Source organism: Salmo salar, chromosome 19 (genome assembly GCF_965601325.2).
Source record: "Salmo salar chromosome 19, fSalSal1, whole genome shotgun sequence".
Classification (NCBI taxonomy): Eukaryota; Metazoa; Chordata; class Actinopteri; order Salmoniformes; family Salmonidae; genus Salmo; species Salmo salar.
In genome coordinates, this window is record NC_138309.1 from 59,264,637 (window position 1) to 59,283,910 (window position 19,274).

General features: G+C 41.2%; 1 protein-coding gene across 1 annotated transcript in view; it reads left to right on the forward strand.

Moving 5' to 3' along the window:
- The first annotated feature begins 491 nt into the window (after positions 1-491).
- itga3b (integrin, alpha 3b) overlaps positions 492-19,274 on the forward strand; it is a 56,934-nt gene continuing 38,151 nt past the window's right edge. Inside the window, exon 1 of the mRNA XM_014159019.3 lies at positions 492-860. Within this exon, the coding sequence (XP_014014494.2) occupies positions 685-860 (176 nt within the window). The 5' untranslated portion in view covers positions 492-684. The remainder of the gene's footprint in view (positions 861-19,274) is intronic.

Here is a 19,274-nt window from a genome sequence, read left to right on the forward strand (position 1 = left end):
TTTATAACATGGAATAAATCTAATTCAACCCGTGTAGAGAAATAAAAAGGTCGATGTTTGTGTGTGTGACGTCTAATTACCAAACATTCGAGGAATATCAATAGCATATTTACTGATATGTCCAGAGCTCGGTATGTTTGAAAGTTAGCCAAATGCATATGGTAATGGTAGAATCAAGTATTGTGTGTGTGTGTATGTGTGTGTGTGTGTGTGTGTGTGCGCGCGCGCGGGCGTGCGTGCGTGAGAGAAAGAGAGTCCCTGCTGTGAATTTACACAACTAATTGCATAAAGTGCATTGCCATTATCGAAGTGCTGGGCACTGCAGTGCCAACATTTTCTATCAAGCCAATAATTAATTCCACTGACCACTCACTGTATGCTTCCAACCTACCGGAACGTTCTGGTGAAAGTGCTTAGGCGACAGGTTTGAATTCTGTGTGTGTAGGCTACTTGTTCAAATGGGTGTGGAGGAGCGGACAAGAGGGAGGGGAGGGAGGAGAGGCAGACATCGACACCTAGGCAGTGGCAGTTACATCCACAAGACGAGAGGGGATAGACGTTTCTCAATGGAGTGCGTATTTTGAACCACAGCCTGTACAGAGACCTCAGCGGGGTAGAACTATTTTTCAATCCGGTGTTGATCGTGGAGCTGCTGGAAGGCATAATTGCGCGCAAGGAATAAACATGGCCCCAAGTCAATATCTCCACGGGGCCTTGGCTGTGTTTTGTGTGACTCTAACCTGCAATGGATTTAATATAGACTCACGGTTTCCAGTTATCAAAGAAGGGAAAACCAAGGGCAGTTTCTTTGGATTTGCTGTTGCCCTGCACAAACAGACGGAAGGGTCCACGAAATACCTGTGAGTATCCGCGGTGTACCTCCTATGCAACTGTTCTATCCTCTTCAGGCGCCATACGTTGTGGCGTTCCACTGATCATTCGATTTGGATAGGTATACTTTGTTTTGAAACGAAATTAAATGAAAACGAGCTACTTAAAGTTCCATATGTTCTTGCTCTTTAAAACACTTTTCTTCCTTTCATGTGCAAGTCTTTAATATCGGAAAGGTTCCAAGTTATTTGAAACTTCAATAGTTTTTGATGTAAAGCCTGTTTAGATTAGCCTACTTTATGAAGTTCACTAGAACACCTGTCCAAAATAAACGGGTACTGGCGCCGTGTTTTATATTCTGCTGGCTGCAATCTAATAATTCAGTGCAACTTCAACATGTCAGACACCTGTCCGAACTCTGGAACCAGCGATCCTATACTTTCATTCAAGAGCCTCTTATTTGGTCAATCGTACAAAATGCTTAATTTATATAAACATACATAGCATATAATCTCATTTATCAGGCGTAAAAGAAACATAGGTTATAACATAGACTTCAGTGACCATAGCCTACTGTAGGCTGTCCTTGCGTGTACGCAATTCATGAAATATGGTCCGCCAATATCGCTACACCTTTTTGTACGGATAAAGTGTAGCCAATACCTGTATCCAGAAAATATTTAGGCAAACCCCTGAGAAGAAGCCTACATTTATATTGTTGGCCGACATTACGATCACTCACATTATTTTCCACGTTTCCTCAACTTTCTTTAATTTCAGTTAAATTGTTCTCTCTCGTTAGTAAGTGTGAGAGAAACAATGGGTTCGGTGCCTGTGGTTAAAAGCAGAACGTGCTGCTCAACGAATAAGGCTTTGTCTCATTATGATAATATGAATGGTCTTAAATGGATGATGTTGTCCCTCGTTGGCTGTCATGACAATCCATACGCGTCATTCTACACAATGGTTATTACAACGCTGTAAAATTTTAATAATAATAAACATGGCACTGATTCTTGTACCCTGATCTCATGGCACTGATTATTGCACCCTGATCTGAACAAGAGATTATAAACCATAAACAACTGCAGAACAGTTGAATAAGATCAGTACATAAATGCTTGTTACTTATTGAGTGGGCTGTGTTTTATAGCTGCAGGCAGAGACTTCACACTCACAGGGGGCACAGATTTGTCATGTTCTTTAAAAAAAAAATGGGTTGTTTCTCTGTAATTCTACTAGCCACCTAGCAATTTTATGAAGTTGGCTTTAGCTAGCCCAGATAGGTTCCCAATCTCCAAACCTCATAACTAGCTACCAAGAAGCCATTTCAGGCTATCAATCAAGTTACAGTAGCTAGCTTGTCTAACTATCTTAGCTTGTAGGCCTGCTGCCAAGGTTGGCAGACTTGAAAGCAAGCAATAACTAAATGTACTGAAAAAGACTGAAAGGAATGTGAATCTTTTACCCACTTTCATAAAAAAAAGAACCACCAGTTAGGAGGATACAGACAGCTCAAGAGGTATGCTTAGATATGCAGAAAAATATACACATATATATATATTTTTTTTTTAAATTAACCAAGAATTAAGCACAGTGATTATGGCTGTTTCAGGTTTTTGAAAAATGCTAAATTCTCTAATTTATGGACAAGGTAGCAGCTACTCTTCCTGGGGTCCAGCAAAATTAAGTTTATACAATTTTAAAAACATTACAATACATTCACAGATTTCACAACACACTGTGTGCCCTCAGGCCCCTACTCCACCACTATCACATATCTACAGTACAAAATCCATGTGTACGTGTGTATAGTGAGTATGTTATCGTGTGTGTGTGGACGCATGTGTTTGTGCATATGTTTGTGTTGCTTCACAGCCCCCGCTGTTCTATACGGAGCATTTTTATCTGTTTTTTAAATCAAATTTTACTGCTTGCCTCAGTTATTTGATGTGGAATAGAGTTCCGTGTATTTATGGCTCTATGTAGTACTGTGCGCCTTCTATAGTCTGTTCTGGACTTGAGGACTGTGAAGAGACCTCTTGTGACATGTCTTGTGGGGTATCCATGGGTGTCCGAGCTGTGCGCCAGTAGTTCAAACAGACAGCTCGGTGCATTCAACATGTCAATGCCTCTCATAAAATAGTGATGAAGTCAATCTCTCCTCCACTTTGAGCCAGGAGAGATTGACATGCATATTATTAATATTAGGTCTCTGTGTACATCCAAGGGCCAGTCGTGCTGTCCTGTTCTGAGCCAATTGCAATTTTGCTAAGTCCCTTTTTGTGGCACCTGACCACACGACTGAACAGTAGTCCAGGTGCGACAAAACTAGGGCCTGTAGGACCTGCCTTGTTGATAGTGTTGTTTAGAAGGTAGAGCAGCGCTTTGTTATGGACAGACTTCTCCCCATCTTAGCTACTGTTGTATCAATATGTTTTGACCGTGACAGTTTACAATCCACGGTTACTCCAAGCAGTTTAGTCACCTCATGTAACGGCTGTCTGGAAGAGGGGACCAAGGTGCAGGAGAGGATGTGTTCATCATTAGAATTTTAATATAAAAAAAACAAGAGAACACTACAAAAATGAACAAAAACAACAGCAAACAGTCCTGTTAGGAAAATACTCAAAACAGAAACAATTACCCACAAAACCCAAAGGAAAACATGCTCCTTATGTGTGACTCCCAATCAGCAACAGCGAGCCTCAGCTGTGCCTGATTGGGAGCCACACACACGGCCCAAAACAAAGAAATACCAAAACATAGAAAAAGGAACATAGAACGCCCACCCAATGTAACACCCTGGCCTAACCAAAATAAAGAACAAAAAAAACCCTCTCTATGGCCAGGGCGTTACACCTCAACATGCTCAATTTGCACATTATATCAAATCACATTTTATTGGTTACATACACGTGTTTAGCAAATGTTATTGTGGATGTAGCGAAATGCTTGTGTTTCTAGCTCCGACAGTGCAGTAATATCTAACAAGTAATATCTAACAATTTCACAACATATACCAAATACGCACAAATCTAAGTAAAGGAATGGAATGAAGAATATATACATATATGGACGAGCAATGTCAGAGCGGCATAGACTAAAGATATAGTAAAATAGCATAGAATACAGTATATACATATGAGATGAGTAATGCATAGACTAAGATACAGTAGAATAGCATAGAATACAGTATATACATATGAGATCAGTAATGCAAGATATGTAAACCTTATTAAAGTGACTAGTGTTCCATTTATTAAAGTGGCCAGTGATTTCAAGTCTACGTATATAGGCAGCAGCCTCTAATGTGCTAGTGATGGCTATTTAACAGTCTAAGGGCCTTGAGATAGAAGCTGTTTTTCAGTCTCTCGTTCCCAGCTTTGATGCACCGGTACTGACCTCGCCTTCTGGATGATAGCGGGGTGAACAGGCAGTGGCTCGGGTGGTTGTTGTCCTTGATGATCTTTTTGGCCTTCCTGTGACATCGGGTGCTGTAGGTGTCCTGGAGGGCAGGTAGTTTGCCCCTGGTGATGCGTTGGGCAGACCGCACTACCCTCTGGAGAGCCCTGCGGTTGCGGGCGGTACAGTTGCCATACCAGGCGGTGATACAGCCCGACAGGATGTTCTCAATTGTGCATCTGTAAAAGTTTGTGAAGGTTTTAGGTGCCAAGCCAAATTTCTTCAGCCTCCTGAGGTTGAAGAGGCGCTGTTGTGCCTTCTTCACCACACTGTCTGTGTGGGTGGACCATTTAAGTTTGTGTACGCCGAGGAAAAGCTTTCCACCTTTTCCACTGCAGTCCTGTCGATGTGAATGGGGGGGTTGTTGTCTACAAACTTGATGATTGAGTTGAATGCATGCTTGGTCATGCAGTCATGGGTGAACAGGGAGTACAGGAGAGGGCTGAGCATGCACCCTTGTGGGGCACCAGTGTTGAGGATCAATGAAGTGGAGGTGTTGTTACCTACCTTCACCAAACAGGGAGCAGCCTGTCAGGAAGTCCAGGACCCAGTTGCACAGGGCGGGGTTCGAGCTTAATGATGAGCTTGGAGGGTACTATCGTGTTGAATGCTGAGCTATAGGCAATGAACAGCATTCTTACATAGGTATTCCTCTTGTCCAGATGGGATAAGGCAGTGTGCAGTGTGATGGCGATTGCATCGTCTGTGGATCTATTGGGGTGGTAAGAAAATTGAAGTGGGTCTAGCGTGACAGGTAAGGTAGAGGTGAAATGATCCTTGACTAGTCTCTCAAAGCACTTCATGATGACAAAAGTGAGTCATTTAGTTCAGTTATCTTTGCTTTTTTAGGTACAGGAACAATGGTGGCCACATTGAAGCATGTGGGGACAGCATGCTGGGATAGGGAGAGATTGAATATGTCTGTAAACACACCAGCCAGCTGGTCTGCGCATGCTCTGAGAACGCGGCTAGGGATGCCTTCTGGGCCGGCAGCCTTGCGAGGGTTAACACGCTTAAATGTCTTACTCACGTCGGCCACGGAGAAGGAGAGCCCACAGTTCTTGGTATCGGGCCGCGTCGGTCGGTGGCACTGTGTTATCCTCAAAGCGGGTGAAGAAGGTGTTTAGCTTGTCCGGAAGCAAGACGTCAGTGTCTGCGACATGGCTGGTTTTCCATTTGTAGTCAATTTATTACAAGGTTTAGTTGAGGTTTAGGGTTTAGTGAATGATTTGTCCCAATACAATGCTTTTAGTTTTAGAAATATTTAGGACTAACTTATTCCTTGCCACCCACTCTGAAACTAACTGCAACTCTTTGTTAAGTGTTGCAGTCATTTCAGTCGCTATAGTAGCTGACATGTATAGTGCTGAGTCATCTGTGTACATAGACACACTGGCTTTCCTCATGTCATTAGTAAAGATTGAAAAAGTAAGGGGCCTAGACAGCTGCCCTGGGGAATTCCGGATTTTACCTGGATTATGTTGGAGAGGCTTCCATTAAAGAACACACTCTGTGTTCTGTTAGACAGGAAACTCTTTATCCACAATATAGCAGGGGTTGTAACGCCATAACACCAATTTGTTTTTCCAGCAAACACAATTTTTTCCAAAAGTTTACTAAGGGTTGATAACAGGCTGATTTGTCAGCTATTTGAGCCAGTAAAGGGGGCTTTACTATTCTTAGGTCGCGGAATGACTTTTGCTTCCCTCTGAGCCTGCGGGCACATACTTTCTAGTAGGCTTAAATTGAAAATGTGGCAAATAGGAGTGGCAATATCGTCCGCTATTATCCTCAATAATTTTCTATCTAAGTTGTCAGACCCCGGTGGCTTGTCATTGTTGATAGATAACAATGATTATTTCACCTCTTCCACACTCACTTTACGGAATACTAAATTACAATGCTTGTCTTTCATAATTTGGTCAGATATACTTGGATGCGTAGTGTTAGCGTTTGTTGTTGGCAGGTCATGCCTAAGTTTGCTAATCTTGCCAATTAAAAAATCATTAAAGTAGATGGCAAAATCAGTTGGTTTTGTGATGAATGAACCATCTGATTCAATGAATGATGGAGCTGAGTTTGCCTTTTCCCCCAAAATGTCATTTAAGGTGCTCCAACGCTTTTTACTATCATTCTTTATGTCATTTATCTTTGTTTTATAGTGTAGTTTCTTCTTCTTTTTATCCAGTTTATTTACATAATTTCTCAATTTGCAATACGTTTGCCAATCGGTTGTGCAGCCATACTTATATGCCATTCCTTTTGCCTCATCCCTCTCAACCATACAATTATTCAATTCCTCATCAGTCCACAGGGATTACACCGTTTTTACAGTCCTTTTCTGAATGGGTGCATGCTTATTAGTAACTGGAATAAGCAATTTCATAAATGTGTCAAGTGCAGCATCTGTTTGCTCCTCATTACACACCATTACTTTGTGCCCTTTCAGTTTTTTTGTGGTGCATGACGCCCCTGGCTGCAGGTGAAACAGGTGTGGCCAGGTGAGCTGTGTTACAGCCTGCCGCATGTCTGTGTGGTGAGTGCACTAAAGGTACTAAAAGGCATCTATGCCGAAGAAAATGTATCCTCAAGGGTTTAACTTATTATGGCAAAAGGAAAAGCAACTATTGATTTGCAGTGGAATACCATGCCATTTCTCTCACACACAAAAAGTGTTCCTTTGCTTATGTTCTCTTAAGTATGCTTTATATGCTTTGGAGTTTCTCTGTCTTGAACATGTACATTGCCTTCAGAAAGTATTCACACCCATTTACCTTTTCCACATTTTGTTGTTATTACAGCCTGACTAAAAAAATGTAGATTTATTTTGTGACTGGCCTACACACCCATAATGTCAAAGTGTACTAGAAATGTCTTGCCTACAAATTTTTACAAATTAATTGAAAATGAAAAGCTGAAATGTCTTGAGTCAATAAGTATTCAACCTCTTTGCTAAGGGAAGCCTAAATAAGTTCCGGATTTGCTTAACAAGTCACATAATAAGTTTCATGGACTCACTCTGTGTGCAATAATAGTGTTTAACATGATTTTTGAATGACTACCTCATCTCTGTACGTCACACATACACTTATCTGTAAGGTCCCTCAGTCAAGCAGTGAATTTCAAACACAGATTCAACCACAAAGACCAGGGAGGTTTTCCAATGCCTCACAAAGAAGGGCACCTATTGGTAGATGGGTACAAATAAAATAAGGTGACATTGAATATCCCTTTGAGCATGGTGAAGTTATTAATAACACTTTGGATGGGATATCAATACACCCAGTCACTACAAAGATACAGGTGTCCTTCCTAACTCAGTTGCCGTTGAGGAAGGAAACCGCTCAGGGATTTCACCATGAGGCCAATGATGACTTTAACAGTTAAATGGCTGAGATAGGAGAAAACGGAGGATGGATCAACAATATTGTAGTTACTCCACAATACTAACCTAAATGATAGAGTGAAAAGAAGGAAGCCTGTACAGAATAAAAATGTTCCAAAACATGCATCCTGTTTGCAACAAGGCACTAAAGTAATACTGCAAAAAATGTGGCAAAGCAATTAGTGTTATGTGTTATGTTTGGAGAAAATCCAATACAACAAATTACTGAGTATCACTCTCCATATTTTCAAGCATAGTGGTGGCTACATCATGTTATGGGTATGCTTGTAATTGTTAAGGACTGGGGAGTTTTTCTGGAGAAAAAATAAATGTAATGGAGGTAAGGAAAGCCTGGTTCAGTCTGCTTTCCATCAGACACGGTGAGATGAATTCACCTTTCAGCAGGAAACCTAAAACACAAGTCCAAATAAACACTGGAGTTGCATACCAAGAAGACAGTGAATGTTCGTGAGTGGCCAAGTTACAATTTTGACTTAATTCTACTTGAAAATCCCTGGCAAGACCTGAAAAGGGTTGTCTAGCACTGATCAACAACCAATTTGACAAAGCTTGAATAATTTTGAAAAGAATAATGGGGAAATGTTGCACAATCCAGGTGTGGAAAGCTCTTAGAGACTTACCCACAAAGACTCACAGCTGTAATTGCTGCCGAAGGTGCTTCTATAAAGTATTGACTCAGGGGTGTGAGTATACTTATGTAAATTAGAATTTGATTTAATTTTCAACACATTTCCTAACATTTTTAAAAACCTGTTTTAACTAGGTCATTATTGGGTAATGTGTAGATGGGTGAGAGAATTTGTATTTATTTAATACATTTTAAATTCAGGCTGTAACACAACAAAATGTGGAATAATTAAGTGTATGAATACTTTCTGAAGGCACTGTACCTTGCAGTCATTATAAAATGCAAACAGGGGTTTGACACACATTACTTTCCACATGTGCCCAGGCCATTTCACTCAACTGAGACCTTGGTTTGTGTTTTGCAATACAGTGTTCATTGGCCTTGGCCAGTAACCAATGCATGGATGTTGTTATTACCGAAGTGCTTGTATGGAGTAATTTACATAAGAAAAAGTAAGAAATAATTAGCAATTGAAATAGCATCAGCCTTCAGACTGTTCCTTTTTCATTCATTTCATTAGGATTTGTTTGCCTATTTGAATTGGTGGTTGCTTCTGTAGACAAGTTAAACTTGCTCTCTCCTAACAGCTACCTATTTGAGTCTCTAATAGATCTCCCTCGAAACAGCAAACACTGTTGTCCTTATGTGTGCTCTTTGAAGAACCCTAGACTACCTCAGTTGTATTTAGGACTTCCTCTTGCCAATTATACTGGCCATATCGTTCTGCAGCATCCACGAGAAGTTTGAGTTCTTTTGATCTCGGAGTTTTGTTTTGTACTCGTCGTAATTGCTAGTAATTTCTTGCGTGCACTAAGCAGGAAAGAAAATTGTAAACCAAGCCCTGCACTTCCTGTGAGCTAACAGTGGACGCGCCGAATTGGGAATTGATGACTCCTGCCTTCGTCCGATTAAGCCCCCACCTATCTGTTTCATGTGCTCTAAGTGGTGGATTGATGTGTTAAACTGAGAGTTTGTTCTTGGTCAGTCAATGCAATGGATGGTTGTGTCCTGCTGACACTAGATCGATGCACCGTCTTTGCTCTGGCCCCTGAGGGATGGTGTCGTCGTCCAGAAGTTGCAATATAAGAAGGGGACCACATGGCCATGGTAACGAGGCTGGAGGCCTGTGGGACTTGGTGACAAGGCCCCTGTTTGGAGCTGTAACAGATTTATCAGTGTAGAGGAGCAGAAGGAGTGGAAGACCCTTCAGCCAAAATGTCATCAATGGTTTCACCTTAGTGCGGTATTATTTACACTCTTAACCTAACTCCTTACCTTCAAAAGAGCCCATCCCACTGAAGTCATGATAGATCTATAACAATGCATAAATAAACTACAATATGTTGTGTAAGTATGTTAGATGAAATATCAGTCTTTATTCTATGCCATTCGTGCAAATAATGTGAACCAGCATGCTTTTGTAACGTAGTCTACCGTATTTACTGTAGGATAAGTTAATTTGGCATGTTTTTGGGACAATTCTGAAGAGACACAAGAATGTTTAAGTTAGGGGGATTTCAATGTCCTGTCTGTTCCATCTCTGTGTTGTCAGGGCTTTACAGTATGGGTCTGTCTAGTGTCACCACACTAAGGGCTGAGCACAAAGTTGTTCATTACACACATTTCCCCATTACTAGAGAGAGCGTGTGAATATGGGAAAAATGTGTGAGGGCTTAATAAACCAACCAATCACGACATGTATAACATTTAAAGTGGGCATTTGTGTATGTATGTCAGGTTAAAGGGTTTCGAGACAATTTGTCTCATGCAATGGAAAAAAAGAGCTGAGATGGTTTTAAAGGAGTGGTCACCAAACGTTTCTGAGCTGGGATCACTTTCTTAGTCAAAATGCAGGCCAAGATGCAGTATGGTTAAGGTTAGGGTTAGGTTTAAAATCACATTCATTTTAAAAAGATAAATTGTAGAAATAGGCGAGGTTTATAACTTTGTGGCTGTGGTAACTACTCACGACTCAGTCTCAGCGGAGAGCATCAGAGGGACCTCCTCTCACCGTTGGACCATCCCTCACCTCATCCCCCTTCGCTAATACTGACCCAAAAGGGGAAACCGTCCTCGAGCTGAGGGCGAAACTCGAGTCACACCGCATTATTTCTGGCTCATGCAGAAATTCATGTTGTTACTCCTATGACCAGAGAAGTTAAATATTCCTCACTATTAAAAATACACACAGCCGCTAATAATAACAACCCAAGGCTATCGATACACTTTGCTACTCCACTAATAATAACAACCCAAGGCTATCGATACACTTTGCTACTCCACTAATAATAACAACCCATGGCTATCGATACACTTTGCTACTCCACTAATAATAACAACCCATGGCTATCGATACACTTTGCTACTCCACTAATAATAACAACCCATGGCTATCGATACACTTTGCTACTCCACTAATAATAACAACCCAAGGCTATCGATACACTTTGCTACTCCACTAATAATAACAACCCAAGGCTATCGATACACTTTGCTACTCCACTAATAATAACAACCCATGGCTATCGATACACTTTGCTACTCCACTAATAATAACAACCCAAGGCTATCGATACACTTTGCTACTCCACTAATAATAACAACCCAAGGCTATCGATACACTTTGCTACTCCACTAATAATAACAACCCAAGGCTATCGATACACTTTGCTACTCCACTAATAATAACAACCCATGGCTATCGATACACTTTGCTACTCCACTAATAATAACAACCCAAGGCTATCGATACACTTTGCTACTCCACTAATAATAACAACCCAAGGCTATCGATACACTTTGCTACTCCACTAATAATAACAACGCAAGCCTATCAATACACTTTTCTACTCATTCATTGAAGCTGCAGTGCTGGTTGCAGCGCGAGTGGAGAAGCGCATTTCATAACAGTGTTGAATAAAAAGTGTTGATAGTGCTGAATAAAAACTTAAACATAAACTCACTCATAAAACAGCAGCTCTTTGCTGTATTCTTTGACAGTTTCTCTTTAGTCATGGTTTTAGACGTTTTGTAATCACAGTATCAACTTACTTTGCTGTGTGCTAGAAGGAAGCTGCGGAGTGCAGACACGGGGATCTGAGCAATCCGATTGGCTAGCAGTAGGCCTATACTGTAGGTGCACTTGATTTGCTCTCCAGGCACGCCGAGTAGGCGGAATTTGTATCTTCAGACACATGAAATGGTTCAAAATGGGCACACTTCGCCTACCCGGCGTGCAGGGCAGCTGAAACAAGCGCACCTACTGCTAACAGTGCGAGACAGAAAAAGGAAGGAACACAAGGCTTTATCACTGTTGTTTTTATATACATTTTTCGTGATCGACTAGGAATGCCTTGGAGTTGCCAGTTCGTGTTCGACCATTTGGTGACCACTGTTTTAAAGTGAATGCCATCATCCAGTTTGACTGATTCCAGGACAGTACTTAAACTCAGGTGAAGCAACGAGATTTGAGAGTTTCTCTGGCCATTGTGGAGAAGCTTGATGGCTATAGAGAAAACCCAGCCCCCCCCTCCCCCCAAGACAAGATCTGGTGCCTGGATAGCGTTGCACGTTCCTCACACAGTACCTGTACCTGTCTGAAGCCAAATATGGCACTCTTCCTTGCACCCTCACCCCTCCCTTCCCATCACATTCACCACCCGCTTCAAGAAGGGAGGAGGTAGCAATGCTGTCAGCTGGTCTCTGATTGGCTCCTTTCAGGCCTCTGACCCATGGTATGCTTGGAATGTTTCACCTTTCCCTGTACACTCGACTTGCCAGTTTGCAGGTTGGGACATGGATGAAATGAGTTTGGGGGGAATTCACAATTCAGCAACTCTTGGATGTGTCTTCTATCTTCTGTCTTGTTCAATCTTCAACAGTAGACAGAGAAGTTTGTCTGTCACTTCTCAACCTAGATTAAGTTTATGAACCACAGCACTCCTAAATAGGCCAATCAATGGTCATAATTCCTCAAGTCTCCAAGGCTTTTTAATCAGAGGGGAGAGGTGCAGTTTAGCCATCTCATCTCTGTCTGAGGGCCGTGGCCCCTGGCCATGAAAACTCTGCCTTTTAGTTTGATGGGGCCTTCCCCTATTGCTCTCCTCTCTTCACTGAGGTGTAAAGTACTGTAGATTGCTGTCAGACCTTTTATAGACAAACTGCAGATTCGCTAACAGATTTCCATGTTTGAAAAAGCATTGCGCTTCGGTTCAGTTCAGTTCACTTACTATACCTTCAGCAAGTATTCACTCCCCTTGACCTTATCCACATTGTTGTGTTACAGCGTGAATTTAACATTTATTCAATTGAGATCTTTTGGTCCCTGGCCTACACACAATACCCCATAATGTCAAAGTAGAATTATGTTTTTAATTGTTTTTACAAATTAATAAAAAAATGAAAAGCTGAAATATCTTGAGTCAATAAGTATTCAAGCCCTTTGTTATTGCACGCCTACATTAGGTCAGGAGTAACATTTTGCCTAACAAGTCACATAATAAGTCACATAATAATAGTGTTTAGCATAATTTTTGAATGACTACCTCATTTCTGTACCCCACACATATCGTGTCTTCAGAAAATATTCATACCCCTTGACTTATTGTAATAAGGGTCGTCTAAAGGAGACCAAAATGTGGCGTGTGAAGTGCTCATATTACTTTTTAATGAAAACACTTAGCAAAATAACAAAATGACCAACAACAGTCCCGTCAGGTACAAACAACGAAACGGAAAACAACCACCCACAAAACCCCATGAAAAACAGGCTGCCTAAGTATGGCTTCCAATCAGAGACAACGAAAAACACCTGCCTCTGATTGGAAACCATACCCGGCACCAACATAGAAAATACAACATAGAACGACAATCTAGACAACCCACATAGAAAACAGAAAACCCAAAATACATAGACAAAAACACCCCCCCTATCACGCCCTGACCAATCTACTATGGAAAAATGACCTCATTCTAAGGTCAGAACGTGACACTTATTCCACATTTTGTTGTGTTAAAGCCTGAATTCAACATGGATTAAATAGATGTTTTTTCTCACCCACCTACACCCAATACCCCATAATGACTAAAGTGAAAACATGTTTTTAGAAATGTTTGTAAATGTATTGGTTGTCTAGCAATGATCAACAACTAATTTGACAGAGCTTGGAGAATTTTTAAAGAATAATGGGCAAATGTTGCACAATCCAGGTGTGGAAAGCTCTTAGAGACGTACCCAGAAAGACTCACAGCTGTAAACGCTGCCAAAGGTGCTTCTACAAAGTATTGACTCAGGGGTGTGAATACTTACGGAAATTTGCTATTTTTGTATTTCATTTTCAGTAAATTCACAAAGATTTATAAAGACATGTTTTCCTTTTTTTCATGATAGGCTATTGTGTGTAGATGGGCGAGAGAAAAAATTCAATATAATCCAATTTCAATTCATGCAAAATGTGGAATAAGTCAAAGGGTATGAAAACTTTCTGAAGGCGCTGTGTGTCACCTCCCTCTCTCGCTGTGCTTAGGCTCTATGTAAACCAATATCAGGATGAATGGTTGTACATTACACACAACTGCCTAGCCTATTTTTTCCCATCCAATTAATTCTCTGCTGCCTGAGAACTGTAAAATATGGACTAACAAAAGAATTAGGGCAGAAAAATGTCCTTCCACATGGTGGCCAAACGAAGAAGACGGGTTTGTTGGACTTGGCTGGGCTCCAACATTTCTTCTCAGCGTTCTGGTTGTCGGCTTTGTCTTCAGAAGTAGGCCTTTCAAAGCAACAACGTCATGCCACAGTGACACGACTGGCTGATAAGTGACGCGCTGCATGTGTCCATTAGGCCCACATACATGTATGACATGATATTCCATTCAGATAATGTTTGCTGTCAAATCTTTGTGACGGAACTCATCTCAACAGCAACAAAAATTCTTCATGAGAATTGCATCAAATATATTTATGAGTCACTGAAGCTTACTCTTTATCCATGAAGTAATCTCTTGAAATAAGACCTTAATTGGAAGTCTCAGCAGCTGTGAGGTGTAAAGGATGATTCTTTGATGCAGTTTAGGGGAAGTGGGATTTATTCATGTCAATAGTTGTAGTCGTCAGTGCATTAGCCTTCTATAACTTTGGCTCTCTCTGTTGTCTAACGTTGTAGTGCATTAGGACATTGGCAAAATCCGTAAGTCAGTGCCAATGCTATTTCCAATAAATCGTTAAAAAAAGCACAGTAATGCTGAAAATGTATGGGATGTAAAGCTACTTGATCTTGTAGCATTGAATCGACAGAAGGATTTATAATTTTTCATTCCTTTAGAGTTTAGAATATGAGCAGTAATTATTAGCCTACACTCTTAGAAAAAAAGTCTCTAGAACCTAAAAGGGCTGCCCCCATAAGGAGAACCCTTTGAAGAACCCTTTTTGGTTCCAGGTAGAACCAATGATTTATATGTACTCCAGATGACTGATAGGGAACACTGTGTTGAAGCCACTGTGCCTCCCTTGGCACTCCCTACCATTGTAAAAAATATTTTGGAACCTATAGAAATGCATTTATTAATATCTACATTTGATTTTGACACATTTATTATGTTACAGACACCTTCATACTTTTAAATTATACTATGTTAGCTAAACATAAATAAATCAATGCAAATGTATACAGTACCAGTCAAAAGTTTGGACACACCTACTCATTCAAGGGTTTTTCTTTAGTTTGACTATTTTCTACATTGTAGAATAACATCAAAACTATGAAATAACACATATGGAATCATGTAGTAACAAAAAAAGTGTTAAACAAATCAAAATACATTTCAGATTTTAGATTCTTCAAAGGAGTCACCACTTTCAATATATTTTGATTTGTTTCACTCTGTATTGGTTACTACATGATTCTATATGTGTTATTTCATAGTTTTGATGTCTTCACTATTATTCTACAATGTAGAAAATATTAAAAATAAAGAAACAACCTCTCCCTGACCGAGTCTGTAATATCTACATGTGTCAAGCAGACTACCATAGTCCCCGTGGCTAAGGAAGCGAAGGTAACCTACCTAAATGATTACCGCCCCGTAGCACTCATGTCAGTAGCCATGAAGTGCTTTGAAAGGCTGGTCATGGCTCACATCAACAGCATTCTCCCGGACACCCTAGACCCACTCCAATTCGCATACCGCCCCAACAGATCCACAGATGACGCAATCTCAATCGCACTCCACACTGCCCTTTCTCACCTGGACAAAAGGAACACCTATGTGAGAATGCTATTCATTGACTACAGCTCAGCGTTCAATAACATAGTGCCCACAAAGCTCATCACTAAGCTAAGGACTTTGGCACTAAACACCTCCCTCTGCAACTGGATCCTGGATATCCTGACAGCCACCCCCAGGTGGTAAGAGTAGGCAACAACAAGTCTGCCACGCTGACCCTCAGGGGTGTGTACTTAGTCCCCACCTGTACTCCCTGTTCACCCACGACCGTGTGGCCGAACTCGACTCCAACACTGTCATTAAGTTTGCTGACGACACAACAGTGGTAGGCCTGATCACCGACAACGATGAGACAGCCTATAGGGAGGAGGTCAGAGAATTGGCAGTGTGGTGCCAGGACAACAACCTCTCCCTCAATGTGAGCAAGACAAAGGAGCTGATCATGGACTACAGGAAAAGTCGGTCCGAACAGGATCACATTAACATCGATGGGACTGTAGTGGAGCGGGTCGAGAGTTTCAAGTTCCTTGGTGTCAACATCACCAACGAACTATCATACCAAGACAGTCGTGAAGAGGGCACGACAAAACCTTTTCCCCCTCAGGAGACTGAAAAGATTTGGCATGTGTCCCCAGATCTTCAAAAGGTTCTACAGATACACCATCTAGAGCATCCTGACCAGTTGCATCACCGCCTGGTAGGGCAACTGCTCGGCATCTGACCGTAAGGCGCTACAGAAGGTAGTGTACAGCCCAGTACGTCACTGGGGCCAAGCTTCCTGCCATCCAGGACCTCTATAATAGGCAGTGTCAGAGGAAAGCCCATAGAATTGTCAGAGACTTTTCTCTGCTAGCGTACGGCAAGCGGTACCGCAGTGCCAAGTCTAGGACCAAAAGGCTCCTCAACAGCTTCTACCCCCTAGCCAATTAATGAAATCGCCCCAGGACTATTTACATTGACCTCCCTCCCTTTTGTACACTGCTGCTACTCGCTGTTTATTATCTATGCATAGTCACTTCACAAATTACCTCAACTAAGCTGTACCCCCGCACACTGACTCGGTACCGGTACCCCCTGTATATAGCCTTGTTATTGTTATTCTTATTGTGTTACTTTTTATTATAATTTTTTATATGAGTCTATTTGGTAAATATTTTCTTAACTCTTCTTGAACTGCACTGTTGGTTAAGGGTTTGTAAGTAAGCATTTCACGGTAAGGTCTACACTTGTTGTATTTGGCTCAAGTGACAAATAACGTTTGATTTGATTTGAAATCACTGCAATGAGTAGATGTGTCCAAACTTTTGACTGGTACTGTATCTTTTTAAGAACATTCCTTAAAGTATATTTTTTTGAGATTACTAATGTTAGTGTCCTCACTACACCCCCCAAAAATACTTAAATACATTTAATTGAAATACTGTAGAATTCCATTCATTCCTATGGAGGACTGCTCCTACTAGGGAGTGCCAATATGGTCGACCGGTGGCTTCAAAGTCTCTCAATGGCCAATACATAACATCATCAATCCAGGGTTTATATACAGTACATCATTGGGTTCAAACCTTTTGGTTCTAGGTAGAACCCTTTTGAGTTCTATGTAGAACACGTTACACAGAGGGTTCTACATGGGACCCAAAAGAGTTCTACCTGGATCTAAAAAGGGTTCTACCTGGAACTAAAAAGGGTTCCACCTGGAACTATAAAGGGTTCTACCTGGAACTATAAAGGGTTCTCCTATGGGGACAGCTGAAGAACCCTTTTGGAACCCTTTTTTCTAAGTGTATACCTGTCGACAAAGAATGTGTCATGTGTCTGAAGTATTATGAGTCAGAGGTTATCTACCAATGGATGTGCTTCTTGTACAGCTGAAGTATCTTCATTTGAGCCAGTTTGCTACAGTAGGAAAATAATCCTGCAGCAACAGGAAATATGAATTATTATGTGGATTATAATTAATGGATATTTTTGTAGGGGTTGCTACATTTTTATTAAAATAAAAACTTTTTTAAACCTCAAATACACTACAAGATTCAAATTAAGATCCTACATCTGTACACTTTGATTAGTTTAGACAGTATCTCATAATGGAACAAAAATGGTCTCTGTTTATGCTGGGTCAACTTTGCTGCAGTCCTATTTACTGTCATTTCCTTGCTATTTCATTGGATTTTTGAATATATTATGACTATCCATTGCAATGAACAATAATCATAATGGCATTTACGATCCGTATCAAATTGCTTAGAGATAGCATGGCATCCCTCAGTGTGTGTAGCATTAGAATGAATGACTTTCTAATAACATGTTATAATGAATGAATCCCAGCTGGTCATTAGCCCAGTATCTCTACCATGGAGAATCCCTCTAGAGGGGCTTTCACTAGGGACTACCTGCAGAGACGACTCTGCTTCTACCCTACAAACACAGGAACACGTCCTTTGTCCCCTCTCTGGTTGTATAAACAGGTTTACAAAAAGCATAGAGTTACAACTTGCCAATGGTGCCTTAGGCCCCTAATGGGGTATATATGGTCGCCAAGGGAGCAACATGCTGTCTTTCACTCTGCATGTCATTCTTCATCTCAGGAAGGGTAATGTGATATGGATGGAGAGATCCGTTTACTCTTGGCATGTCTCTCTGCACCTCTCTCTCTACATTGTACAGTTGGGAGATACTGTAGTTTGGCTATGTATGAGACGACTGGTCTGGTGGTTTCCCTTTTAATGAACACAAACAAGCTGTGTCAATATGTCTCCTGTTAAACAGTGTACAATATCAGTAGGTTACGTGCCGTCTTTATTTCAATGCTTTTCTGCAGTTATTCTTGCTAGTTGAGAACAGAAATCGAGAAACTTTCAAATGTAACTATTGTGATAGGTTAGTAGGCTACATTACATGTTTCCTGTGACAAAAACTTTGCGGTCTTCAAGTATCGTACAAAGTTCACACCGAAACGATCCATTCTATCCGCACACTCATAGCATAACGACCATTTTCAATAGCCAAACACGCTAACATGGCGTTAGCCAAGTGCAAACAGCCTTTAAATAACCCCCTGAGCCGTCCCACCTGTATCCCTCCATCATGGCTAAACACTGTGGTCAAGACAGGTTTGACCAACTCAGGGTTAACTTGCTGGAAATTCCACTATGTGAAACTTCATGGCTTTGTGGGGGCAGTGAGTGAGGTGGAAGTGGCTGCTCCTGGTTTGCTCAACGTGGGCCACTGATTTTGCGGCCTTGTAAAGATTTGAGACCTTGAGGCCAATGATCTCCCAGGTCAACCCAGAAACACATGTCCAGACTCAAGACTTGCAGCTGTGGGGGTTCTAGTCAGGGGACTAAGGTACAGTGCATGGTTGGGGTATGATTCAAACAATGTTTTTTCTGAGGTTCCCTTGGGAAAAATAAAGTTATTCTAAGTCAATAGATCAGTGTTATGCGTCTATAGTGGTAGGGTAGGGATTAGGGTCACCCTGTGACATCACTCAGTCTGGTAAAGCACTTACGTGTGAGACATAGTGGAGTGAGGTGTTCCAGTGCTTAAACCACATTCAGTGCTTGTTGTGAGGCCATTGTCACATTTGACTGTTACAGTATAAACCGGGCCAGTATAAACCGGATGCATGCGGTTTTCAGAGGAAATGGAAAGAGACTGTGACGCGGCATCCGCTTTTGGACTTTAAGAAGGTGACACCAATGATGGTGGATAAATTAA